A 26,985-nucleotide genomic window follows, 5' to 3' on the forward strand; every position below is an offset into this window, starting at 1 on the left:
TATATTTTTTCCCTCAAAAGTTGTATCCACTGAGCTAGAATCTATATTCTGTGGGGTTCAAATTATTCCCTTGGGAATGTATATGTTAAATATATTCTCTTCCCTCTACCACTGGAATATAAATAAGTTCTATGAGGACTGACAACATCACCCTTAAGTTGGAAGTGTTTGTCTCCTTTGTCATGTTGTATCCCTAGCTCTTACACCTGTGGCTAGCACATAGTGGGTACTCAAGAAATGCTTGCTGAATGCATCAAACATTGTGTCCTGAGTAGGGCCATATGTAGTGTACATTCTTCTTCTAGAGAAACTAGATTGGAACTGCAAGCATCCCAAGTAGGTAAGAGCTGTTTGTATTCAAAGGTAAACTGGAGGCCCCAGAGTAGTGACGTCTCCATTTCTACCCATAGAACCTGATAACTTGTTTGACTTCCTATACTTGCACAAATGAAGGAAACCTGTGTTCTTAGGCTGTTTCTTGTTCTACTCTAGTGAAGGTGGTTGGGCTTTTTATTCTTCCTCTTGAGAACTTGGTCAAAATTTTTGTATTTTTTCCTTTGTCTACAGCAAAGCCAGGACTCTATTTGAAAAAAATGCTGCCCCGATTTTACACTTATCTGGCATGGATGTGACTGTTGTTAAGGTAAGAACACTCCAGAGTGTTGATTTTATCCAAGCTACCACTCCTTACAACTTATCCTCTTCTCTTGACTTTGTAGCAGAAATCACTTATCACGTAAGAGGCTGGGAACAGAGAAATCAATGTTGTGTCTTTGTTCTGATCATTAATAAAAGTGGTTTTGTTTTTTTCAAAGCATTGTCAGCTTTTCATTTTCAGAATAAGATTAGATGGAGGCATGAACTGGATTTCTTTCATCTGAAAGCTAGGATGTGGAATTATTGTCTCTTGAAAGATGAAAGTGGTTCTAGCTATAACAATTTCTTTCCTGAAAATAAAAAAATTTCCAGTTTGAGTAGTTAATTTAATTTCTTGGTAGTTCCACAGACAGGTAAACATTTTCTCTGGCGAGGAATTTTAAATGTTAAAGCTTTAGAATTTGCAGTATTCAGCTAAAAATAGGGGACAAAGATAAGTTAGCAGGAACTGTGCTAGATAGAAGACACCCCAAAACTCTGTTGACTTTTAAGTGATATGTGTGTATGCATTTGGTGAAAATCACTCTTGTTATGTTTGTAAATCTGTGGTTTATTTTTAATATTACACAGTTTCATGAAATCAGAGATTAAAAGGTAATTTAGTCCACTTTACCATGAAATGTTGACCTCTTTTGTCCAAGTGGTCTGTGATGTGGTCTTCCAGTTGTCTGTCTCCAGGGATGAGAGAAAGGGGAAGAGAATTAACATCAATGTGAGTGTTTGTAATGCATGTTACGACCCAGTGTATGAGAGATCCTAGCATGGTTACATGAAAGCGCTCCCTTGAATGTTCACATGAACTCAAATCAAATGATCTGGACCTAGAGCTGTCTTTTAGGGGAAACTGTTTTATATATTAAAGGTCTTTAGTGGTTCTAGAAATAGTCAAGTTCTATTCTTGAATGAATTTTGATGAGACAACATTTTCAGGGAATTTGTTCTTTTCGTCTAGGTTTCAAATTAATTGGTATCAAGTTCCTAATTTCCTCTTCTTGCAAGTTTATGTAACATTTGTGATATCTTGGGCAGCCTGGGGGGCTCAGTGGTTTAGCGCTGCCTTTGGCCTGGGGTGTGATCCCGGAGACCCAGGATCCAGTCCCATGACGGGCTCCCTGCATAGAGCCTGCTTCTCCCTCTGCCTGTGTCTCTGCCTCTCTCTCTGTGCCTCTAATGAATAAATGAATAAAATCTTAAAAAAAAAAAAAAAAAAAACCAAAACATTTGTGATATCTCATTTTAATCATAATATTTATTTGTGCCATTTTTTTCTCTCAGTAGTCTTGTGAGAGGTGTGTCAATGAATCCTTGCCAAGAATCATTTTTTGGCTCGTTGATCTTCTTGTTTATGTTTCTTTCATGAATTTCTAGTGTTTTTTACTGTTTCCTTCATTCAACTTCCTTTAGATTTTTTCCTGCTGTTCTGTTCTGACATTTTAACTTGGATGCTTACTTACTTTTTACCCTTTTCTAATTTATGGAAAGCTATAAATTTCTCTCTATTGCTTCAACTGCATCTTCTAAGTTTTGGGTCTAATATTTTCATTACCATTCATTTAAAAATATTTTCTAATTAACGTCATGATTTTTGCCTGACCTACAAGTTATTTAGACATGTTTTAAAATTTCCCAAAATAAAGTTTTTCTAGTTATCTTTTTATTAATGGTTTCTTATCTAATTGCATTATGGTCAACAAATATAGTCAATACACTTCCAGCATTTGAAAGTTTGGGTTCTGTTTTATGGCCTACTGTGTGTTTTGTTTTCATAAATGTTCCCCGTATGCCTAAAAGGAATATGTACCACTTACTGGGTACCATGATCTACACATGCCCAGTAAATCAAGTCTGATCATTGTGTGGTTCTAGTCTTCTGTGTCCTTACTGACTTTTTTCTTCTGCTTTAACTATAAATTATGAAGGGGGGGGGGCGCGGGTTAGTTTAGAACTCTTCCACTGCTATTGGGGATTTTCTGTTTATGTAGTTTTGTTCATTTTTGCTGTTTATATTTTGAGATGATGTCAATAGATGCTTACAGGTTTCAAATCACTTCATTTTTCTGGCATTTTGACCCTGTCTTAGAGCAATTCTCTTCAGCCCCAGCACTGCCTTGGCCACGGTCTGTGTATCTTACTTAGTTTTCTTAGTGACTCTAGTAACTTACTTTGGTTAGTTTTTGCTTGATGTGATATTTTTATTCCTTTACTCTCAGCCTTTGTGTGTCTTTATATTTTAGATGCTTTATTGGTAAGGCATGACAGGGTATTTAAAAGATCCAATCATTTTTTCCCTCTTTTTACTGGATAACTGAACCCATTAATGTTTATTGTAATTATTGCTATATTTATTTCTATACTAGTGATATACTGCTAGTATAACACACTACCTTGACAGCTGCTTCTCTGCTTAAGGTTCTGTTGCTCAGCGGTCTGTTCAGAGCTGCCCTTGTGGTGGTCTCACCTTGTGCTGGGCTCCTTTGTGTCAAGGCTGAGGAGGGATGGCCTAACTCATGAATCTGTAGGTGGACTCTGCTTTTGTCTGGCTCAGAGGGTCCCCAGCAGGCATCTTCACATGGTAGATGGGTTCTCTGAAGTAAATTATAGACATCATGTTATTTTTACCCCTAGATACTTCAGTATGCACTTTTTTTTTTTTTTTAAAGATTTTATTTATTTATTCATGATAGTCAGAGAGAGAGAGGCAGAGACACAGGCAGAGGGAGAAGCAGGCTCCATGCACCGGGAGCCCGATGTGGGATTCGATCCCGTGTCTCCAGGATCGCGCCCTGGGCCAAAGGCAGGCGCCAAACCGCTGCGCCACCCAGGGATCCCCAGTATGCACTTTTTATTAAAAAAAAATAAGGCTACTTTTCTGCATAACTGCAGTGTCATTATCATACCCAGCAGAAGTAGCAGTCCTCCAGTCAAGACCTATTGACTTGATTCACTTTTCTTTATTTAATATCACTAGGCCACTTTATATTTTTTATCCTTCCTTTGTGCATTTGGAATTTTCTTCTTAACACCAGAGCCTCAAATATGTTAGCCCTACAAAAGTGATCTTTTAAATTATAGTCTATTAAGTCTGTTGAAATATTTTTGAAGTTTGGTTCTTTCATTCATGTACTTATATTAACTTTTTTGCAAGTATTGACTGCCTACTGTGAGCTAAGCCCTGTTCTAGGTTTTGGGGATATAGTCTGAACAAAATAAACTTTTCCATGTCTGTTGCCAAAGAGCTTCCATTGAAAGTGGGAAAGGGAGAGATGCAGATAAGAAACAGATGCAAAAACTTTAAAATAAAAATGTAAAATACTGAAACAAAACAAAACAAAACAAAAACCAAAAACATAAGGTTTGTCAGCAACAACTCATGGTGATGAGTGCCAAGAAGAAAAGTCAAGCAGAGTAAGGGGACTAGGAGTAATGGGGGTATTAGTTTATTTCAGAAGGTCAAAGACGACTGGTTTGAGGAGATGACCATTTGGAGACCTGCTGCAAAGGAGTGAGGCCTGCAGATGCAGGAGGGAAAGAATCTGGGCTGAGGATATTGCATTTCTAGGACTCTGAAGCAGGAGTGTATTTGACATGTTTGAGGAATAGTAAGGAGGCCAGTGTCTGTTTTGTAAAAGATTGCAATTTACATATTCAGTAAGATGCCTTTCATCTCTGTTGTTGATAGCATCATATAAAAAAAGGCTTGGGCTGCCTGTATGGCTGAGTCAGTTAAGTGTCTGACTTGATTTCAGCATAGGTCTTGATTTCACAGTTGTGGTTTCAAGCCTTGAGTTGGGTTCCACTATGGAGTCAACTTGAAAAAAGGTTCAAGGGAGAGCCCCAAAGAAATGTCACTAGCAATCTACCTTCAGTTGGATGTCACTCCACTGAACTGCTCACTTGGAGTACAGACCTTCAGTTGGTAACTAACCTACTTGTATTTTAGTATATTGTTTCCACATTTCTCCATCTTGTCCCCAAGGATATCATCACTTAGCTTGCCAGGTGCCTGCTGAAGAGTAGATACAGCGTCCGTCTGGTTTCCTGTATCTGCTGATCTAGTAATGTCAAAAAAGATGAGAATAGTCTGAAAAGCCTCATTCTTAGCAAACCCATACTGATTCCCAAGGATTATTTATTTGGGGGTACTCACAAACTGTCATTTTAATCAGGATTGACATCTATCCTTTTAAAAAAAATTTAGTATTTGCAAATGTGTAACTATAAAGCCAGCCATTTCATTTTTAGAATAAAAGGGGGATAATTCATCATAAAATTCATGGTGTTAGTTTAGAGACTTTCTTTTTCCTCTGTGTTAACTGTGCTTACATGCTTTAAGCCTATTTGAGATTCAAATCTTTAATTTTTGCCTGTTAGTGTGTCTAGTACAGTATCAATAGGAAGCGATGTTTTCTATGTTAATATTAGCTGCATTATGTCTTTTAAAATTTAATGTTTGCTTTTAGAGGCAGCAGCTTAGATGATTCATTGAAGTCTGCATATGTATCTGAGAGGAAATAATCTCAATAAAAATGGTGAGGTTTGGGTACTGTTTCGTTGCTACTCTGAATCACACCTGTGCCTTACTGTCTAGTCCTAACAAAGCCTAACCTTTCATTTAGATAGCGTACCAGTCATGAGCAGTTACCTTGCTAGTTGCTTTATATGCTGCTTTATAACAGTACTATGGGGAAGCTATTATTACCGCAACTCCAATACACATAATTTCATTGATAAGGAAATTAAGATCCTGAAAGTTTAAGGCCACTCAGCTTGAAAGTAGCAGAGTTGGGGTTTAATCTGGGTCTCTTGGGCTCCCAAATCTGTACTTTTTTCATTACATCTGCTTCTCTCTATTTGCATATAGACCTGACTTCCTGCTTTCAGATGAAAGATGTCGGGTAAATAGTGTAATAGAATCTGCACTGGACTGGAAATGAGTCCTTTGAATAGACAACTGTATAACCAGAGACAAATCATTGGGTTTGGGTTTTGTTTTTAAAGGAAGGTTAGGGGCACATGGCTGGCTCAGTTGGTTAAGTGTCGGCTCAGGTCATGATCTCGGGGTCCTGGGATTGAGTCCCACATCGGGCTCCCTGCTCAGCAAGGTGTCTGCTGCTTCTCACTCTCCCTATGTGTGCTCTCTGACTCAAATAAATAAATAAGATCTTTTAAAAAAAATAAAGGAAGGTTGAAGATGGTTTCTGAGTTCCCTTTCAGCTCTAAACAGTATAAAACTGTATATATGATTGCTTTGATAACTGTTGTTTTTCATGTCTATTAATTATGTAGAATTTAAGGAAAGACTCTGTGTAAAACTTTAAAGAAAATGTCCCATGTTTTTACATCTTTGATCTTATGCCCCTGGGATGATAGATTTACCAAAGACTTCTTTTTGTATTTCAGACTGATTATGAGGGCCAAGCCAAGAAACTCCTGGAACTGATGGAAAACACAGATGTGATCATTGTTGCAGGAGGAGATGGGACATTGCAGGAGGTATGGCTGTTTTTCTGTTTGAAACCATTTTGAAGGTGAGGACAATGGAAATTAGATCTTAGAGCAATGGTATAAGTGGTTATAATTTAAGGAAATGACTTCTTTGTATTTTTTAGAACCCTCACTCTCTGAAACAGGCTTAGCATTACATTTTTGTCATGCACTTTTATTTCATTGTTTTGTATAAACTTTATACCCAGCATATAAGGGGAGTTTTGTTTTATCAAATTTAAGTTGGATAAAATTGCATAAATAAGAAATGGTGGTGGGTATGATGTAACTTTTTATATTTTGGAGACTAATGGAGTAGCCCTGTTTGGGAGCTAGGGAATCAGTTTTAATTATGAGGGATGGTTCTTATAAAATAAACCTAGATCCCCTCCAAAAAAAATGTGTTCTCACATTTTTTCTATTGCATGGAATGTTACCTGGTAAGAGTATAGTTAGAGGCTGCAGTCTACAGGTTCAGGTATACGATCTACTTTTGTTTTAAAATCTCATGTCCTTATGCTAACTCTGGTCCAATAAGGACAGTAAGTACATTGTCCTAGAAGTGCTTTTCCTTTTGAGGGCAATAGACTGGAACCTTCATTACATATTGGAAACCGCTGAAGAGCCCAGTGCAGGCGCCCCTCTAACTGCTCAGTGCTCCTATCCTGAGGGCCATAATTCACATCTGGGCCTCCCTTCTGATGGGCTCTCGCCTCCATTGGGTAGTTTCATCAGTGTCAAGGGATCTGGAGCTAACAGCAGACAGAACAGTGTCCTACGTTTGACTTAGCAGTTATGTGAGCCTTAGTAAGCTTCTTTTAGAAAGGCTGTGCTAATGATCCAGTAATTGTTTTTATAGCTTTTTAATGAAGTGTGAAGAATACTGATAGCATGCCAACAAAGAAGGAAGTAGACCTCATGACAGCCCCATTTAATCCTGCAATGCAGTGAGGCAGGAGGTGAAGGGAGAAGATTGACCAGTCTTTACTTTACAAAATGTTTTTAAGAAATATACCAAATCATTTGTGTATTTGGTGTAATCTCAGTCATCCAAAAATAGGCAGTGAATAAAAAAAGTATTGGAGGGAAATATGCCAAAACATAAGCAAATGATGGTTATGTCATGGTGGGATAATGAGAGAGTAGTTTCTTCTTCACGTATTTTTTTTTTACCACTTCTACAAGGCACATGTATTACATTTAAAATTAAAAAACAATGATGTACACATTCAAATTAAAAATATCTTTTAAAAGAGGAGCTGCTGTTCCCCTGGCCTTCATATTCCTGGATAAGAAATCTTTATTGAGCACAGACTTCTCTGTGTGCATCAAAGTGTTATTTTTGTTCCTGTGTGAGCACTTGTAATGGAAAGTAGGTTCCTCTGTATGATTGATGTGTGCCTCACATTTGTATCCATTTTATAGAACTCAAAACAATATTGCTAATGTAATATGGAGGTTTCATAATTATTTCATCTTAGCCTTTATTGGACTATTGATCTTAAGTCAAGAATCAAATCTAATTTTACTCTGATCCCTTTGCAGAACACTGTATGTTTTAAGAGCCAGTACATCTTTTGACATGGTTTCTAGGAACAAAACAGGAACAAGTTTGTGATCCATGAAAATTGAATCCAATTTTTGTTTGAGAGGGGAAATACAGGTTGTTTATAATAATTTTTTTTAATGTTTGTAGGTTATTACTGGAGTTCTTCGAAGAGCAGATGAGGTGAGCTTTCAAGAAAGAGTAATTGCATTTTAGCTTTTTACATTTCTGTGCTTTTTATCTTCTCTTACCTTTTTTCACCATTTTATATTTTAAGGTGGGCACAAATTGTACTTCCTTGGGTTTTAGCAAATAAAGTACTGTTGCCCGTGTCCTAGAACACTTTGATTAATCTGTAGGGGACTCCTCTGCTTTAGTATTCCAGGGCACCCGAGAGCTTTTACCAGAAAAGCTATTGTTTGAAATATAAATTTTTCCCATGGAACCTTCTCTTCACAGAATTCCTTCATAAATAAATGATGGTATATTCATATACTGGAAGCCATGTAGCAGTAAAAACGAATGAATTAGATCTATAAATATCTATAAATATTTATAGATATATATGCCTATAAATCTATAAATATTTATAGATTTATATACATATATACATATAAATATCTATAAAATTATTAAATCTAAAAAATATTGAGTAAAAAAGGCTCGTTGCCAAAGTATGTTATGCATTTCTACAGAGTTTTGCATTCAGAAAGCAGTATTATTAATGGATATGTAAATATGTCATAAAAGAGTAATAATGTGACAAGAAAGGCATCACAGCATCCAGGGTACTGGTTTCCTCTGGGAAGGGAGAAGAGGGCTAGGGATGAAGGACTGCTACTTGAACTTGCTTATTGTCTTTGCCTTTTTTACACTTGAGATAGTTTATAAAGAGCTGTCATTAGTTACTGTACAAATGTTAGATATTTCTAGTTGAATTTTATCCACAACTTTTTCAACTAGTGTGACAACATAATATAGTCTCTGTCACAGTAGCACATTTATCTAATATCTTTAAGACCTTCATTTTCATAACCAAATTTCTTTCAATCAGTTGCCGCTAATGAGTACCCAGATATTGCTTCCGGATTCAGAGTCCTGGTGATTTCAAGGCCTGCCTTATTTTCTAGAAACCCCTCAACTTAGCATTATCCGATTGCTGGTCTAAGGAAGGGAGAGACAGGGTGTTGGACTTTGGGTCAGTTACTTTGACATGGTGAACACATCTGTGTCTCTCTGTTCAGCCTGATTTTCTGACCATAACCATAACAACTTTACTTTTCTTTTTTTTCCCTTAGGCTTCCTTCAGTAAAATTCCCATTGGATTTATCCCACTGGGACAGACCAGTAGTTTGAGTCATACCCTCTTTGCTGAAAGTGGAAACAAAGTCCAGTAGGTTGTCAATGTGGGGTCTTAGCGTTTGTGGCTGCGTGAGTCTGGAAGGACAATTCACATGTGGGGGATATGAATTCTTTGTTTTTAGTTTTGATAGCATGGAACTTCAGATCATTAAGAGGAGGACCTGGATCAAAGGACAATTGTTCAGTTTATTGGGAGCTTTCCCAATAAAACCTGTTGGATCTAGGACCCTGGTGATCTGATAACAGGTGTAGAGATGAATATTGACGTCCTTCTGTCAGTTTTGAAGGTAGCACCCTTGATCCAAAACTATCTTTATGCCTTTATGTCGTGAGATTCTCTAGTGAAGGCAGATTTGCATTGATCATTTGTTTGCTTTAAAAATACATGATGACAAATAGCAAGTCCCCTGAGAAAACTGAACTGGTAGCCTTAGCTTCATTATCTTGATAATATAAGTAGCTAGAACAGCTAAATAATAGTCACATCCTTTGGGAAATGCCTCAAGTGAAAAGTAGTAAGGATAAAGCAGTCGGGAAAGCACCATAGCCCTGGCATCTAAATTAAATTGCTGTGAGTCTAGCTGTCTTCAGGAGTCAAGCAGATTGTAGTTATCGTTCTTTTCTCTCAATAGCATTATGTAAACAAGAAGATAGGAATCTTGAATTTGCGTCCTGGCTTTGACAGTGAGGAATAGTATAATCGAGCAAATTTTTGCAGGCTCTTATTGTCAGTTGCCTGATCTTCTTTGTGACAAGCTTTGTGACAGAATTGGGGGAGGTCAATAAATAAAAGCTTGTTGAATGGATTAACAACATTTCTAGTTATATAACCTTCTAGAATCATAACAATAATAATACTCAGGTGATTTTCTGTTTAGGTTTTTTTTGTGCTTTGGGATTTTGATTAGATTGGTTTTTGCGGATTTATTTTTGCTGTTAGAATTTTAGGAGCCATTTTATATCTTTTAACAATTCTCTTTCCCTATATATGTCATAAAAGTTTTGGTCCGTATGTCATACACAAGGCATAACCATAGACCTGTCTATCAAGCCTTCGTCAAAATGTTTCCTGCTTCAAGCCTTAATCTGATGGGAATATTCAGCTCTTCACCAGTTATCCTGAAGCCTGACATGGCATTTTAGTTTGCCAGACTTTTTATTCATAGTTTAGAATTTCTGAGGGGCAATGGATATAACAGGTAATGAATTATCCAAACATTTTTGCTTATCTGAGATGAATTCTATCTGGTTTTGGTCTTGGTTACCTTAGAGAATTAGTCTTTTGTTTTATGTCAACATAGATGATTTGAACTGCTCAGCCAAAGTCCCCAGATATGTCAGTGATCCAGAGGGAGACCATGTTCCTTGGAGAACACCTTTCCTGTCCCAAAGCCAGATTATGTGCAGTATGGCCACCCTCTAGGTCTTAGTTTCTTGAAGGTCTTCAGTTTTTTGGGAGCTGATTTTCCCTGGCTTAAACTAATGTTGTTGCTGCTTCTATTTATAATTTAAAGATTTATAAAACTTAATTTATAAGCATGCCCCAGGGCTCTGAGGTAATTAAGTAAATCTACCCTGGGTTCAGAATTTTGTAGACCTCTCAACATGGCAGATGCCTAAGGCCATTTAAAAGAACAAGGCTTTGCTTTTTGCACGGCTGTCAAGATTTGTTGTACCATAATTACTACAGGAGAAAAAGGAATCTTGCATTTGGAATGTTGCAGGTAAATAATTCTAAAAAATAGCTGGTGCGACAGTGCAGCTTTAGCTAGAACTTTCAATTACTGCTGGAAAATGATAAATTCGCGGTTGTATTTTAGCTGTGTGCTGCCAATAATTTTGGAAAAAACCTGATCTTATAAGGCTTCTTCAGTTGCAACATTTTCTTTAAGGTCAGTCTCAAAAGCACTTCCTAAACCTCTCCATGTGCTCAGTACTACACAGAGTAAGTAGAGAGCTTTTGGATCCTTTCTAATAGCTTCCTTCAGAATTAATATATTCATATCAGATTCATCTAAACTTGTGAACATACCTCTTGCTTTATCCTAGATTGAATCTCATTTTCTAAACTGCTTCCTACTTTCCTGGATAGCATCTGTATTAGAGGGAAAAAATGGGATAAAGGTGTATTGATAGAGAAATATGGGAAAGAAAAATAGGCTGTTTCTTAACTTTGATTTTGCTTACTAGGGAGCCCAGAATGTAATCTAAGTATTTGAGTTAATGTGTATATTTTGGGGATTTTAAAGTGTCGTAAATTGTACCTAAGTGCTAGAAATGCTGATTCAAGTGGATGTGATTCCTGACTTAGATGTTAACATTTTAAGCCTGGTCACACTGGTGGGGAGGCCTGTTAGATGTGGGGTTGCCCTTTGGGAACCTATAGATATTCCTTTGGTGCATCCACAGCAGCTTCACCAAGTGAGGGAGTGTGCCCTTGGAATCAGAAATTCAACCTGAAGTTGAATTTCATTTTGCAGTGAACTTGCTCTGTCATCTTGAGAATTTTATTGAATCTCTCTGAGTGTTGGTTTCTTTACCTGCATTTATCAAATGCCCAACAGTAGTACTTACTTCAGAAGGTTGTTAACAAGTTAAAAATAAAGACTAGTTAGGTAAGCAGGTAATTATGCTTGGTAAATTATTGGATATGTTGAAGACTTTATGCATCTTTATTGATAATTTAGGATGGAAAACCGTGAATAACAAATAGGATGACTGTATAGTTATTGAGTCCAGATTCTATAATTAAAATAATAGAAGCAAATCAAAGAAGAGAACACTCCATTGTCTTGCTGTTTCACCCGAGGAAAAACATTTTTTTTTAAAGATTTTATTTATTTATTCATGAGAGACACAGAGAGAGGCAGAGACCCAGGCAGAGGGAGAAGCAGGCTCCATGCAGGGAGCCCGACATGTAACTCGATCCTGGGTCTCCAGGATCACACCCCGGGCTGAAGGTGGCGCTAAACCGCTGAACTACTAGGGCTGCCCAAGGAAAAACATTTTTAAAGGAGAAAGCATTTTATAGATATTCCAGTCAGTTACTATGGAATGGTGACTTTTCTACCAAATTGACATTATTAACCAGAAATATACAGAATAGATTAGCAGAAGCTATATTTGAAGAGAAACTACCCTCTTTTGAATGGAGATTATAATAATTTCTGAGTGACTCTTTTCTTATAGTTAAGTGCTAGACATAATAAATCTTTTACTTTATTAGTAATTACTATATAACAACAGTAAAATACTAACATTGGTAAGCCTTTACAAAAACATGGAATACTTAGGGATAAATCGAACAAGATATGTGTAGGATTTATTTGAAGAGAAATCAAGAAAACAAATAAATGGAGAGATATCTGCTCCTTCAAAATTCAACACAATCAGAATTTCAGAAGACATTTTATAGATATTAACATGTACATTCTAAAATTTATCTGGAAAAATAAAGGAACTAGAATACCAGAATAACTTTGAAAAAGCATAACAAAGTTTGAGGACTTACCCTATCTGATTCTAAGACTTATTCTCTAAAGCTACAGTAATCGGGATCCCTGGGTGGCGCAGCTGTTTGGCGCCTGCCTTTGGCCCAGGGCGCGATCCTGGAGACCCGGGATCGAATCCCACATCGGGCTCCTGGTGCATGGAGCCTGCTTCTCCCTCTGCCTGTGTCTCTGCCTCTCTCTCTCTCTCTCTCTCTCTCCCTGTGTGACTATCATAAATAAATAAAAATTAAAAAAAAAAGAAATATTAAAAAAAAAATAAATAAAGCTACAGTAATCAAGACAGTATGGTGTTAGCAAAAGAAGAAATGGATAGATCAGTAGAAGAAAGTGTCCAGAATTAGGCCCACACATATCTGGATACTTGATTTTTTTTTTACAAAGGGGCCAGGACAATTCAATGGAGAGAGGTCAGTTTTTTCAACAATTGGTGCTGCAATAGTTAGCTAAGCACATGCACAAAAATGAACCATAACCCATACCTCATATATATAAAAATTGACATGGAATCGATCATAGACTTAGATATAAAACCTAAAACTGTAAAACTCCTAGAGGAAAATCTTTGTGACTTTCAGCTAGGCAAGGATTTCTTAGGACACAAAAAACGGAAACCATAAAAACAACAAAAAAGGTAATTTTGGCTTCAGCAAAATTTAAAACATTTGGTCTTTGAAAAGCATTGTTTTTTTTAAAGGATTTTATTTATTTGAGAGAGAGCATGAGTGAGAAAAAAAATACAAGCAAAGTGGAGGGGCAGAGGGAGAGGGAGAGGGAGAAGCAGGTTCCCTCCTGACAACATGAGGCTCAATCCCAGGACCGTAGGATTATGACCTGAGCCGAAGGCAGACACTTACCCCACTGAGCCACCCAGGCACCCTTGAAAGCATTGTTAAAGAAATGAAAAGACAAACTGCACACTGGGAAAAAATATTTGCAAGGCACATGTCTGATAAAGGACCAATATCCAGAGTATACAAATAACTCTCACAACTCAATAATAAGAAAACAAACAGCCTAATAGGAGGGCAAAAAATATTTGAACAGACCCTTCACCAAGGACATGGATGGCAAATAAGTCTATGAAAAAATATTCATCATTAGTCATTAGGGAAGTGTAAATTAAATCCACTCTGAGATATGTCTATTAGAATGGCTTAAACCAGTCAGAAACCTGACATCATCAAGTGCTGACAAATACACAGAGCAGCTGAAAATATTATGTTGGTGGTGGAAATGCAAAATGGTACAGCCACTATGGAAAATAGTTTGGCAGTTTCTTTTAAAATTAAACCTATGAGCAGCAATCATACTGCTAGGTATTTCTCCAAAAGAAATGAAGACATAGGTCCATACAAAAACCTATACATGAATGTTTATAGTAGCTTCATTTGTAACTGCCAAAAACTGGTAATGGTGCCAATGTCTATCAGCTGGTGAATGGAAAAACAGTGGTATATCCATACAATGGAATACAACTCTGCAATAAAAAGAAACAATCTTTAAATCCATTCAGCAACATAAATGAATCTCATACTCATGTGAGGAGTTTTTAAAAGCTCAACTACAAAGGTTTCATACTTTTTGTTTCAGTTTATATGACATTCTGGAAAACAGTAGTTGCCAGCAGCTGATGGTGAGAGTGGGTTGGGCACAAAGGGCCATGAAAGAACTTTCTGAGATGTCATAAGTGTTCTTTTTCTTTTCTTTTTTTTTTTTTTTAATATTTTATTTATTTGTTCATGAGAGACAGAGAGATACAGGCAGAGGGAGAAGCAGGCTCCATGCAGGGAGCTTGATGATATGTTCGTTTTCTTGGTCATGGTCATGGTTACGTGACTGAAGGCATTTGTCAAAATTTGTAGAACAGTGTACCTAAAAGGATGAAATTTCCTATTTATAAATTATATCTTGGCATGCCTGAGTGGCTCAGTGGTTGAGTGTCTGCCTTTGGCTCAGGTCATGATCCCAGGGTCCTGGGATTACGCCTTGTGTTGTCAGGAGGGAGCCTGCTTCTCCCTCTGCCTCTGTCTTTCTGTCTGTGTGTCGCATGAATAAATACATAAAATCTTTAAAAATTATATCTCAAACTAACTTTGAAAAAGAAGTTAAAATATTAAGCTAATTTTTTCAAACATAGATAATTCTACTTGTGTGAATAAGTACTAGGGAGGAACTGTTCTTCAATTTGGTTGACATTGAGATGGACCTTTGTTGGCTACTCTTTCTCATCATTCATTCTGATTATCTACTGACCGTCGTCTTCCACCCTTGCAGTTCATTTATTTGGGACAATTTGAATATCAGTAAGGCTAATAACTATAATGCATTGAAACCTAGCAAATATTTTTAAAGCTATTTGTGAGTTCGTAATGATCTTCAGAAATAAAGGTGAAAAACTCAATGGTCCTTTTCAGAGGTTACTGAGATATCAGCTTATGATTTTGAAAATTGATGAAGTTAAAAAATCATTATTAATAAATCATTTATTCTGATTTTTCTTGTACCACCTCTATTTTATGGTACCCAAATCGTTGATGAGGGAATGTTTCTCTTTGTGGACCAGATAATAAATTAGAAGGAGCAATAGAATTAAAAGATCATCATTTTGCAACTTTGTTAACTTATAAATCTAGCTATTGATTATCAATGGTTGATACTATCACAAAAAGAGACAAACAGATTTTATGTACTCACTGATAGAAGTGCATACCACTGCCTCTGGAATATTTTTGCCAAACACATCAAACTGAACCAGATAGAGGTTTTTAGGAAATGCAGGAATGGAGACATATGTTAATACCATGGGAATGCGATCAGTAAAATCCAGACCTTCAGCAACACAGTAAGACAACACGTTTCTTTAACAAGTAGGGAAAAGAAAAGGGAAAGGGAATCCGTAGGTCAGAAAAGACTTGACATATAAGCCCATTGCAACAAGTAGATCTTATTTAAATCCAGATTTGAATAGAGGAATTGAAAAAATATGAGTTAATTGGGGAAATTTCAACACTGACTAAATGTATGTTGATATAAAGAATTATTAAAATGTTTTAGATATGATAATGACATGTTTTTTTAAAAAAGTGTCATTTTGTCTTTTAGGAATATGTTTTTTAGGAATAAAGGATTGTGTCTTTTAGAGATACATAAAGGAATATCTATGGATAAAGTGTTAAGATATCTGGGATTTGTTTCACTACAGTTTGGGAGAAGTGAGTGAGAGTATATAAAAAGCAGTAAGATCACCTATGCATTGATACTTGTTGGTACTGGATGAGGAATACACAAGAATTCATGATACTGTTCTCTAGGTTTTTTTTTTTTTTTTTTTTAAGATTGTAGTTATTTATTCATGAGAGAAACAGAGAGGCAGAGACCTAGGCAGAGGGAGAAGCAGGCCCCTTGCAGGGAGCCCGATGCGGAACCCGATCCCAGGACCGCAAAGTCAAACCCTGAGCCAAAGGCAGACGCTCAACCACTGAGCTACCCAGGCATCCCTCTCTGGGTATTTTTATATGCTTGGAATTTTATAGAATAAAATCATTAATTCATCAAATATTGATTGCCTGTTACATAGCATGCTCTGTGCTAGGTGTTAGGTTTTCTGTTGGTCAATAGTAGATGTACATTATTACTAACCTTGTGGAGCTTTCAGTCTAGGTGGAGGCAGATGATAAAGATGTAAATTAAAAAACGTGTGTTATAAATTGTGATCTTTGCTGAAGTAAAATGAACACAGATTGGTAATAGGGAAGGCCTATAGGCTGGTTCGGGTGAATGGTGACATTTCAGCCAAGATCTGAAGGGTGAGAATAGCCAGCCATGCAAAGAGACTACTGTGACAGGAGAGATAGACAGGCTGGGCAAGGAAAGTGTTTGATGTGGGTTGACTCATTCTTTCTGCGGCAGGAGCAAATATTGTCTGGCCACTTGTTGATTTAATATTTCTTTGGCTGACTCTCTGTTGTATATTAATGTATGTCTGATCTGGGATCTAATTAGACTATGAACCCTAGAACGGCTTTTAAGCCTAGCATAGTTTCCCTTGCTCTGAATGGTTGTCAGTGGTACAAACCTTTTTTTACCTGTAGACTTTTCAACTGATGATTAGAATGTAGATAGGAATAGTCTTGTGTCTGTGCACAAAAGAATCGGCAATTAAAATTACATCCTTGTCATCCTTGGGTTCTAGATTATATATTGCTGAGATAGCTCAAATCCTATCCTTTAGTTACCCTTTAGGTTATAGAGTAAAAAGAAACAATTTTTTTCAAATGGTTGAATTTCTTGGAATGAAAAGATGGTGTGTGTGTGTGTGTGTGTGTGTGTGTGTGTATATACCAAGTATCATATTTTCCAGTAATAAGAGCCAGACACATAGTAGAGTTTCAATAATTGTGAAGTAAACAAATGATGGGCACCTTATATAAATTTATCTTTGCCAAAGCCTTCCACTATATTTGTTTTGGTAATTCTTTTATATTCATTTGTCTTGGAGTATTTTGAAGGAATATATCTTTTTCCTTCACCTGACTGTTAGTACTCTGGGCAGGAGAGAGAGATTGAGAGAGAATGTGTTGGGGGAGAGATCGCTTGTTTTTCCACACATGAGCATTTCTTCCCTTTGTCTTTTAGACATATTACAGATGCCACACTTGCCATTGTGAAAGGAGAGACCATTCCACTTGATGTCTTGCAGATCAAGGTAAAGTCTTTTTTTCAGAGTTTGACAAAATTCACAAAGTAATGTACACATGAGTTAAAATAAGATGTAGCAGTTCAAATGGGGTTACAATGGGGATCCCTGGGTGGCACAGCGGTTTGGCGCCTGCCTTTGGCCCGGGGCGCGATCCTGGAGATCCGGGATCGAGTTCCCACGTCGGGCTCCCTGCCTGGAGCCTGCTTCTCCCTCTGCCTGTGTCTCTGCCTCTCTGTCTCTCTCTGTGACTATCATGAATAAATAAATAAATCTTTAAAAAAAAAAAAAGAAAGTAATATCCTTTCCTATCAATATAACTCCCAGAGAAAAATCATTTTACCTGTTTATTTTAGTTTTTATCACTAGTTAATATGCTTCTGATGCTCCTTTTTATTTTTTTATTTTTTTTAAAGATTTATTTATTTATTCATTCAGAGAGAGCGAGAGAGAGGCAGAGACACAGGCAGAGGGAGAAGCAGACTCCATGCAGGAAGCCCGATGTGGGACTTGATCCCGGGGCTCCAGGATCACACCCCGGGCTGCAGGCGGCGCTAAACCACTGCGCCACCGGGGCTGCCCCTGATGCTCCTTTTTAAAACTGTGTTCAACGCCCCCCCCCCCCCCCCCCCCGCCAAAACCTAAAGGTTACCATCATAACCATTTTCAGGTGTACAGTTGATCAATAGTCTATGAAATTGCTTTTTGATTTATCAGTTTTAGGCTTTATCTCTTGACTTCTTTGTTATAAATAAGAATTCTCCGTGTCTCCTCTCAGTATAGTTGTGTCACTATTTTTAGTTCTTCCATTGATTACTTTTGGACTACATCATTTCTCTATCTCATATAGTGGTTTGGAATATTAAAAAAGCTAATAATACAAAGCTGCCTGGTACAGTGATGGGTTTCACTTTAACCTGTTTGCATGGTGGCCATCTCTTGCTCTTATGCTCTGCTAAAGGTGAAACCTTTCTCATGTCCCATCTGTCCTTTGGAAGATGGGTCTTTAGAATTCAGGTTATGTGGCTGTCTTACAGCTCTCTGATGGGCTCAAGAAAAATGTTGATTTTGTAGGTTATCTGGCTTTTTCTCATTTTTCAAGTGGGAACAGTATTCTTTGTAAGTTCCTACATCCTAAATGAGAGCAGAACTTCCATTTTTCTATTGGATAGTCTAATATTTTATTGATTTGTAGATGAACTCATGTATTGTTTTAAAAAAGAATTTGCTGGCTATACCCACTAAAAGGGCTTTAAAGCAATGACACCCTATAGCAATGAGCATACCTGGCACTCAGATTTTGGTTTCTAAATACTGTTCCCTAATAAAAGTTACTAGGGAAAAAATAAATAAATAAATAAATAAGCAAATAAATAAATAAATAAATAAGTTACTAGGACTCGGTGAAGAGATGACTTTCAGAGGCAAGGCAAGGACAAATCCAAGAGCTACTCAAAAACTAGTGGCAACATGAAAAGACATAGGAGTTAGCCTGATGGTATCCATCTGGCCAATTTTGGGACAGTTTGAACATCAAAAAGAATAATAATGCTAATGGATTATAATGTAGGAAATAAAAATGAAGAATTTATGAGCCTACAGCTTAATATTAGAGAATTTACAACTTGTCAATACTGAAGGAATGATAGTTATTATTTTGTAATCACTGATGAAATAATTGATTCAGATAGAGATCATCAGTGGATGCTAAAGCCATTGAATAGGGAAGGTTGTTGGGGAATATATATTGACATAATATTAAAGCATCACCAATTACCGAATGATTACAGAGGAAAATGTACCTGTGTGATAGAGAGGACCAGCATACACCACCTTAACCAAGTGCTCAAACCTAGCATCACCAATAGTGGGACAGACAGACACTATCTGCCTCCTGATGTGATCTATTGAGAAGGATACACCATCACCTATGTGGTTCCTTGCCCCAAACATTCACTTCTCTGAATCTAATGGAAACTAGTAATGAGAAAAAAGTCTAGCAAATCCAAATTGCGGGACATTCTAAAAACAACAGTTGGTCTGGCCTCTTCAAAAATGTCAGTGTCCTGAAATCCAAGAGAAGATAGTCTGTTCAAGATTAGGGAAACCATAGCAATATAGTTAAATCCAGTACAAAATCCTGGGTTAGAAAAATAAAAAACAAGACCATAAAAGATATTATGGGAATAATCAGATATTTAATATGGACTGTATGTTAGATATATGTCAATGTTAGATTTCTTGTGAGTCTCCATGGTATTATGTTTATGTCTGTCATTGTTCTTAGGAGATGCATGTTGAAATACTTAAGGGTGAGGACCGTGAAGTCTTCAATTTATTTGCAAATGATTTAACAAAACTACAAAATGCGGACACAGATAAAGCCAATAGGCGAACGTGTTTGTAGCTGGTGAATATAGTTGAGAGATATAAATGGTGTTCGTTGTACATTAAAGAATTTCTTGGTTGGGCATTTTTCCAAAGGGAAAATTTTGGAGGGAAGAAGACCCAGTAGCCATTCCTGATTCCTGATTGGAACCCTCTCTTTAAAAAGAATTTAATTCTAAGAAAAAAAATTCTCACTGGGCAGTAGTTAAGTACCTGTTCCTCCTCCATCACTTCTCCCCCTTTCCCCACCACAAAAGAGCAGATTCCTCAGAAGGCTAAACCATAACGCCAAACAGTTCTATGAATGTGAGCCCCATGTCATTTGCTCAGATTTGGTCTTAAAATGTATCAGCTACATTCACGTGGTCCTTTAGAGGCTCTGAATGCTTTATATTCTCTAAAGTTTCAAGTTTCCTGACACCTATGAAAGAAGGTTTCACATTATGTCACAATTCCAAACCTGAGTCCTAAAATATTGCTGTTAGCTATATAGCATTGGCCAGGTGCATATTTATGATTGGCAAACCCATGTGCCTACAGCCAGTTTTCCTTTGTTCTTTACGCGGTGATGTCTGAACTCTCCACCGTGACATCACTGGTCATGATAAAAGTGATTTCAGTTGCATTTAATTCTTTAGTGAATAATAAGTCTAAGTCCTTCTTACAAAATAGAAGGGCTGGGGGAAAGAAATTCTACCCCAGGAAGGCAGCACAGATTGGCATCTATGGAAATATTATATTAAAATGTTATTACCAAAGAAGGTGTCAGGCTATATCTCCTAATAACTAGGTGATTTACTGCTGCTTATAAGTGTGCGAGAAGTAATACATTCCAGAGTAATTAGGATTTAATTGGGAATTGTTGGCTCTGCTTATATTTAAAAGCCTTGTCTCCTCTTTTTCTTTTCTTTTGAATGTACTGATTTTGTGAATTGATGAAACCAGTATCAAATTTGCCACAGGCCCTGTGTATTGATGACACAGCCCAGGAAGCACAAAACTTTTAAAATTAATTCCTAGAAAACAGTACAGCGACCTCCACTGTGGTTTCTGAGGCACCCAGCTAAGCTGAATTTGTCTTCTCTTTCTTCCTTATTTCTGGAAATTGTTTCAGAATATGGGAGTGGGGCGAGGAGGATTATAGTTAAGCCTGATACTTGATTCCACTTCTTTTAAAAAACAAGCCCAAACCCAATTAAACATATATAACTGAAGAGTCTCCAAAGAAATAGTCCTTGGGGACTATAATATTGCTTTATATTTAGATTTTTTACAGTGTCCGTGTGTGTTCATATCTCACTTGGAGTTCCAGCTTAAGAGGACAAGATGTGTATTAGTATCTTCATTTGACAGAGTAAAAAAAAAAAAAAAAAAGGAATGCGCTGGTTATCTGACTCATCATGCTGGAGACAGAAGTAGAATCTAGATTTCCTGTCTTCTGGTCCATTGCTTTTTGACTTGACTGCTTTGTCCAGGTGGCATCACTTGGCACTATCCCATGATTTCTAAAGGGCCTTTTCCTATATAGGCATCTACAAAGCCTAGTACTTGACTTTAAAGTAACTACTGGAAAGACTTATCAAAGTCTTTCTAGTTCTTTCTTTTTGCTCCTGCAGTTGGACTCTTAAAACCTGCCAACCCAGAACCTGAAGAGGAGGATAGGGTTGCTGGTGGAAGTTAGAATCTCTCCTTTCTTCTGTATTCCTAGCTTCCTTCTGTTCAAACCCTGACTGATTGTTGTCTCAGGATGATGCTGAGAGCTGCTTCAGAACTTCTGAATTCCTCTTTGTTTCTGAGTCTTCACCTAGAATTCCTAAAATTCCTAGGTTAGGTACTTGTCTAGTTGACCAGAATTGTTTTAACTGCCCCTTAAGCTTTTATTCTGACCAGCTCTCTGAATTTTTTTTTCTTTAGCAAACCATTAGGCCATTTTCTCTTTCCAGGGGGCCTTTGATTTGGGACAAAGTATATCCTTTGCTGTTAAGATCTGGTTGTGTGCCTGTCTTTCTGTATCTGTTTTTGTTCACTGACCCGTCCATCTGATACTCTATCACCCAGGCCTTTATCACCTTAACATCCACTGGTGTTTTGTCTGTCAGCTTCCACTATACCCATCTGCCTTTGTTTATTTCTCTTGTGCACCCCAACAAAGACCAGTCTCTTTGTTACCAACCCTCAGGCCTCTCCTGAATCCCGAGGGCTCTACACCCATCTGACTGTTAGCTGGGCTTCTCTAGATCTTTGTACACTCATTTCCTATTGTCCAGAGTCCTTCCTACCCCTTGCTAGGAACTGCACCTCAAATCAGTGGCACCTAGACATTTCAAGGCTTTTCAGCTAATCTTAACAAAATCTTCTTAAAATCTTCCAAAGAAAAGTGAGAAAACATTCTTAGAACACCAGTTGGGACGTCTTGAGTTCTAAAACCAAGACTTACATGTGACACTATCTGCTTTTGATTGCCTTTCCTGAGGAATATTAGTTATGCAGAATGCCTCCCAGAGAAGGGTTGGGTTGCACAGTTAACAATTCAGGGAAACTGTATTTCTCCTTTTGGAAGTATATCATGTACAGTAGCCTATTAAAGACTCTTAGAAGAACCACAGTAAGCTTAACTTGTTTCAAACCAAGGCATTTTGGTATTTCTCAGCTTTGATCATGGGACCCTCTACCATCATCATTGTTCTTATTAGTTGTGACACCTACTAACCCCTATGGAGCCTTTGGGGAAATCCTCCTGTAGGTACTGCATACTCAGTGTTGCTTCTCTCCCAGAGGGTAGACTAGCACTTCTCTCTTTTCTATCACTCCATGCTTCTCCCCAGTCTCCCTCAATCTAGGCAACTTGTTCTTTAAAATTTAATGTAGGTGTTGCTTTATGTTGTATTTCCGTTGCCATTCATTTCCTTTACTCCCGCCACACCTCATGCAGTCACACCTGCTTTGTGCTTTCCTAATACTTGGTGCCTCTCTCTATTATGGAAACCTACTGCATTGTATTGTCATTGTCAGTGTCTGCACACCCATGTCGCACCCAGAGCTGTTTGAGGGCAGATCTTTTTTTTTTTTTTTAAATCACTATATAGGTGATTTTTTTTTAAATCACCCTAATACAGGATATGTATTTGTCGATGATCATTCCATGACAAAAAATGATAAGCTTTCTACCATCAGGGTGGCTCAGAGCCCTGCTATGTTCCACAATGTCCCCTTGGTTCCCAGGAGCCTAATGTATCCTTGCTGTGCGAGGCTGAGGTATGTCAGTGTCACCTCTGGGCCTGACCATCTGTGGCTGTAGCTCCCTTTCCCATGTGTAAGCTGGTACAGAGGGCAGAAGAGCCCACCTACTGCTTGGACAGATAGACACCAAAGAATGAGAGGCCAGAAGCTTTATAAGCTGCCCCTCCTAGTGTGTGATTCTCCTAGAAATCCCTCACTTGGTTTTGGTGTAGTAGGGTTGAAGTGGGATTGAGGGGAAACACTCCCTCCCTGAGAAGACCTCACATACTTTCTCTAGACCGACAGTTTACAGCATCAAGGATTCTCTTCTACTTCCTTATCTTCTGCTGATACTGGCTGTACTGATGGCATCATGGAAATGGAGCTGATTCTTTCCCCTTATAGCAAGTTTTGTGGAGTTGTGTCTAGCATGCAGGAGCTCTGTTTAGAATGTGGGCAAAGCCTTGGGCTTTGGCTATAATTCTGAGCTCTGGGTAAAGGGCCTTTTTACAGTCTTGATATACGTATTTATACTTTAAGGAAGGTCCATCATGAAGGGTACAAACTCTTAAAGACCATATTGTGTATGTTTTCTATATATTGTTTAACTCATGGATTTATTAGTAATTCACTGATTGTAATATGCAATATTTTGCCATAAAGGGTTGGATTAAACCTGAATTGCTTTTTATTCTGACTTGCTACATCAGATATCTGGCTGTATTTTTTAGATATTCAGGTGAAACATTCTAGAGTACCAGGATTCTCCTCTTTACTTGAGAGCACTTGGACCTCTAAAGAGAATGCAGGCTTAAATTATCTTTGCCTTGGGCAAGTCTGTGAGAGAGAAGAAATTCTGGCTGACTTGGTTGAAGAGCCAGCATAGTTAGGTACTTCATAATTTACAGTCTGAAGTATAATAATATGTTCCCTTGCCAGCAAATTCATGAGGCCTAGTATATAAAAATTAATTTCATTTTACAATATGGTTTATTCAAGTCCTTTTTCTGACTACTCAGTTAATTTCTGAGATTTTGAACATCCTTTTTAGAATTTGGTTTGATGAAAAGTAGGCCATGAACATTTGCTCGGTGTTCACTTGTAGAGAGTTCCAAGTTACTGTAATCATTAATTTAAAATGAATGTATTTAACTTCCAGGGAGAAAAGGAACAGCCCGTGTTTGCAATGACTGGCCTTCGATGGGGATCCTTCAGAGATGCTGGCGTCAAAGTTAGCAAGTAAAGGATTATTGTACTGATGTGGGATGATTTTTTAAAAACTCTTCTGCTCCTGTCTTTGAGGTTTCAATATACAGTGATCATCTAGGAAGAAATCTGGTGGGCCTGGAGGTTGAATTACTTACAAATAATAAATGTGTAGATGGTTAGATCTGACACAGAAAGGTTGGAGAAGGTTCTGGTTTCCTCCTTGCTTGTTTGGTAGTGAAGCGGTATAGACTGCATCTCTGTCTCTGGACATTGCGTCTGAGCACAGGTGAGGCTCATGCTAGGCTGAAATTGCCTGGGTCCAGCAGCCTGTTGGGGTGGCACTGATGGGGGTGCCTCCAGCCCTTGTGGAGCTTTTACAGTTCTGGTCAGAAGACTGTCCTGAGAGGCATTCTTGTTGCAAGCCTAGCGGATCGAAAGACCCTGAGGCTGGCTTCCACGGGAATGGACTTCTTTTTTGAAGAGCTCATTGTGCCGAATGAAACTATTGTCTTGGAATTTGGGTGTGCTGTGTTCTGCTCCAAGGTGGTGCAGACACAGGCTTCCTGAGGTGGGATTGGTGGAGACGCTGCGTGAGGTTCACTCCATATCAGTTCGGTTGTGCTCTCTCTTTACCTTTTCTTAACATGGGACTTATAATTTTAGTATGGTTTGAATGAATTATCAATCTCACCACTTTTTATCAAGAAAAACCTCTTCCCCCTCCTGGGCTTCCCTACCATGCTTCCTTTATAGAAATTTCTCTTGCACTTGATGGGATAAGCACTGGGTGTTATTCTATATGTTGGCATATTGAACACCAATAAAAGATAAATTTATATATAAAAAAAAAGAAATTTCTCTTACTTGTATTACTTTGTTATTCCTGCCGGTGGAGTTTTCTGGAGAGTGAAATGTCAAAGAGAAATGTTGCTGTATTGTATTACATTGTTGAGCGTTTCACATTGTTGTTATTTGTAAATTGGCCATGATTACCTTGATTCCACTAATCACTAATCTGTTTTATCTGTGATCTCCGATACCAGCACCTCACCAAGAGGAATTGCTTAGTTTGCCCTGAAAAAGTCTGGTGCAAACAAATTGTTTTCTGAAATGTGTTAATCAACAGTGAGCATTAGCATAAATCAGCCCCTTTGTACTACTCACACACCTGCTCCTGTTTTGATTGATTTTTGAACAATGAATTTAAAAATTTTGGTGGTGGTTATGCAACACCTCGGCTGGGACCCTCCACCGAGTCACCCTCTGTACCTTGGGAGAAACAATAGGCATGCACGGAATGATCTGGCTGGCCTTCGGGCTACAAGCATAGTTTCAAGCTGTGCTGTTGGTAGACATGAGTGGAACTACGGCCAGTTAGGAATAAACGGCCTTTCTCTCTGGCTAGCTGGGAAATGAAGCAAATTATTACATAAGCTTAGAAAAAAAATCAGATGATCAAGGTCCTCATTAGTAGCATCACAGTATGGACCTAATAATAATGAGGATGGCTCCACATTGCTCATTGAATTCTATCTAACCTCTGTGTTCTGGCATTTAAGGCCCAACTTTATCTGTCATCCATCAACCCTAATTCCATAGTTCTGTGTCTTTACTTTCAAATCTTTGCTGTGACTGCTGTTCTGAGTGTTTCTTGTACCTTTGCTACTCCTCTTGCCTAGAATGACTTCTTTTCCGTCTTTCACATGTCTAAATCAAAACCATCTTTCTAAATTCCACACCCTTACTTTGCCCTTGTGCCATTCATTATGCAGGCATGGCTGCTGCCATGATTTCCAGCCCTTAGTGATTTCTTGTCCCTCCTCGACTCTCCTTACCAACAAATAGTGATCGGTTTACACCAATACATATGGTCGTGTATTGTTTTCTATTACTTTTTTTGGCTTTATTTTCTCAAATTAGAAGCCTTCAAAGGCAGGAACTTTATACTCTTTCTTCTCTTTCCTTCATATACATAGTAAGTGCTAAATAAATGCATATTGATCAGAATCAAATAGAGAACACTTAAGATGGCCTGGTAAGGGACAGATAAATTTTGATAGAGGAATCTATTTTATGCCACTTTTCTAATTCCTAGTAGGCATCGTTCTCTCTCTGCTAGCTTTTAGGTATTAAGCAATATGCAGCAGACTCTCTTCATTCCCAGATTGAACATTTCCATTTTAAAGCTGCATAAAATGTGTAATGTGAAGTTACGCTGATTTACAAATTTTAATTATTTGTATGTGTGAGAGAGAACATAATATATAAGGTATGTGTGTGTCAGAGAAAGAGAGAGAACACATATATAGGGTCTGGTCACTTAGCATGTGAGTCACACACCAGATCACCTGGCATCTGCATCTCATTGTGGCTTCATCATCTTCTACTCATTGCTCTTTTGAATGTAGTCTCTACTACATCCTGTGGTTGAAAGTGTGTATTACAGTGGTACCTGTAAATTGAGAGAGAGAGAGGCTGATTATGTATTTCTTATAAATTGCAAGGATCTATCCACTGTGTACCTAATTGCACATTATTCGACACAACATTGAAATGCATATTCAAAATTTAACTGCACTTTTTTCTGCTAAAGTATAATCCCCAGGCCTCCAGAGCTGTGAGTAGAGTGTAATTCATAGTACACATCTCACGCTAAAGGTGATTGTGAAGAGTACCCACAGTCGAGGTGTGGTTCGAACGTACTGTTGTCCTACATGAACCGTGTCTATCACGTGGATAGTTCTCTTAAGATTCTAATTAGATTTTTGTCTTGATCTTTCTCAGGTACTGGTATCTTGGGCCTCTTAAAACCAAAGCAGCTCACTTCTTCAGCACCCTTAAGGTAAATGCAATTTACAATGTAGAAATTTGCCCTGTGTTATTTTGTTGTTACTCTGTGATGTGTGTATTTG

At 37.8% G+C, this 26,985-nt stretch overlaps 1 protein-coding gene across 7 annotated transcripts in view; it reads left to right on the forward strand.

Moving 5' to 3' along the window:
* The window catches only part of AGK (acylglycerol kinase), an 81,002-nt gene that overhangs the window by 33,559 nt on the left and 20,458 nt on the right, over positions 1–26,985 (forward strand). For all 7 annotated transcript variants that reach the window (XR_013353357.1, XR_013353356.1, XR_013353358.1 and 4 more), the window contains 7 exons: positions 568–643; positions 6,058–6,150; positions 7,838–7,870; positions 8,986–9,080; positions 17,197–17,266; positions 24,024–24,103; positions 26,858–26,915. Coding sequence is in view for 4 of the 7 variants with exons in the window: in XM_077850178.1 (XP_077706304.1) it covers positions 568–643; positions 6,058–6,150; positions 7,838–7,870; positions 8,986–9,080; positions 17,197–17,266; positions 24,024–24,103; positions 26,858–26,915 (505 nt within the window). In the remaining 3 variants the exon portion in view is untranslated. The remainder of the gene's footprint in view (positions 1–567; positions 644–6,057; positions 6,151–7,837; positions 7,871–8,985; positions 9,081–17,196; positions 17,267–24,023; positions 24,104–26,857; positions 26,916–26,985) is intronic.

Source organism: Canis aureus, chromosome 15 (genome assembly GCF_053574225.1).
Source record: "Canis aureus isolate CA01 chromosome 15, VMU_Caureus_v.1.0, whole genome shotgun sequence".
NCBI classification, from domain to species: domain Eukaryota; kingdom Metazoa; phylum Chordata; class Mammalia; order Carnivora; family Canidae; genus Canis; species Canis aureus.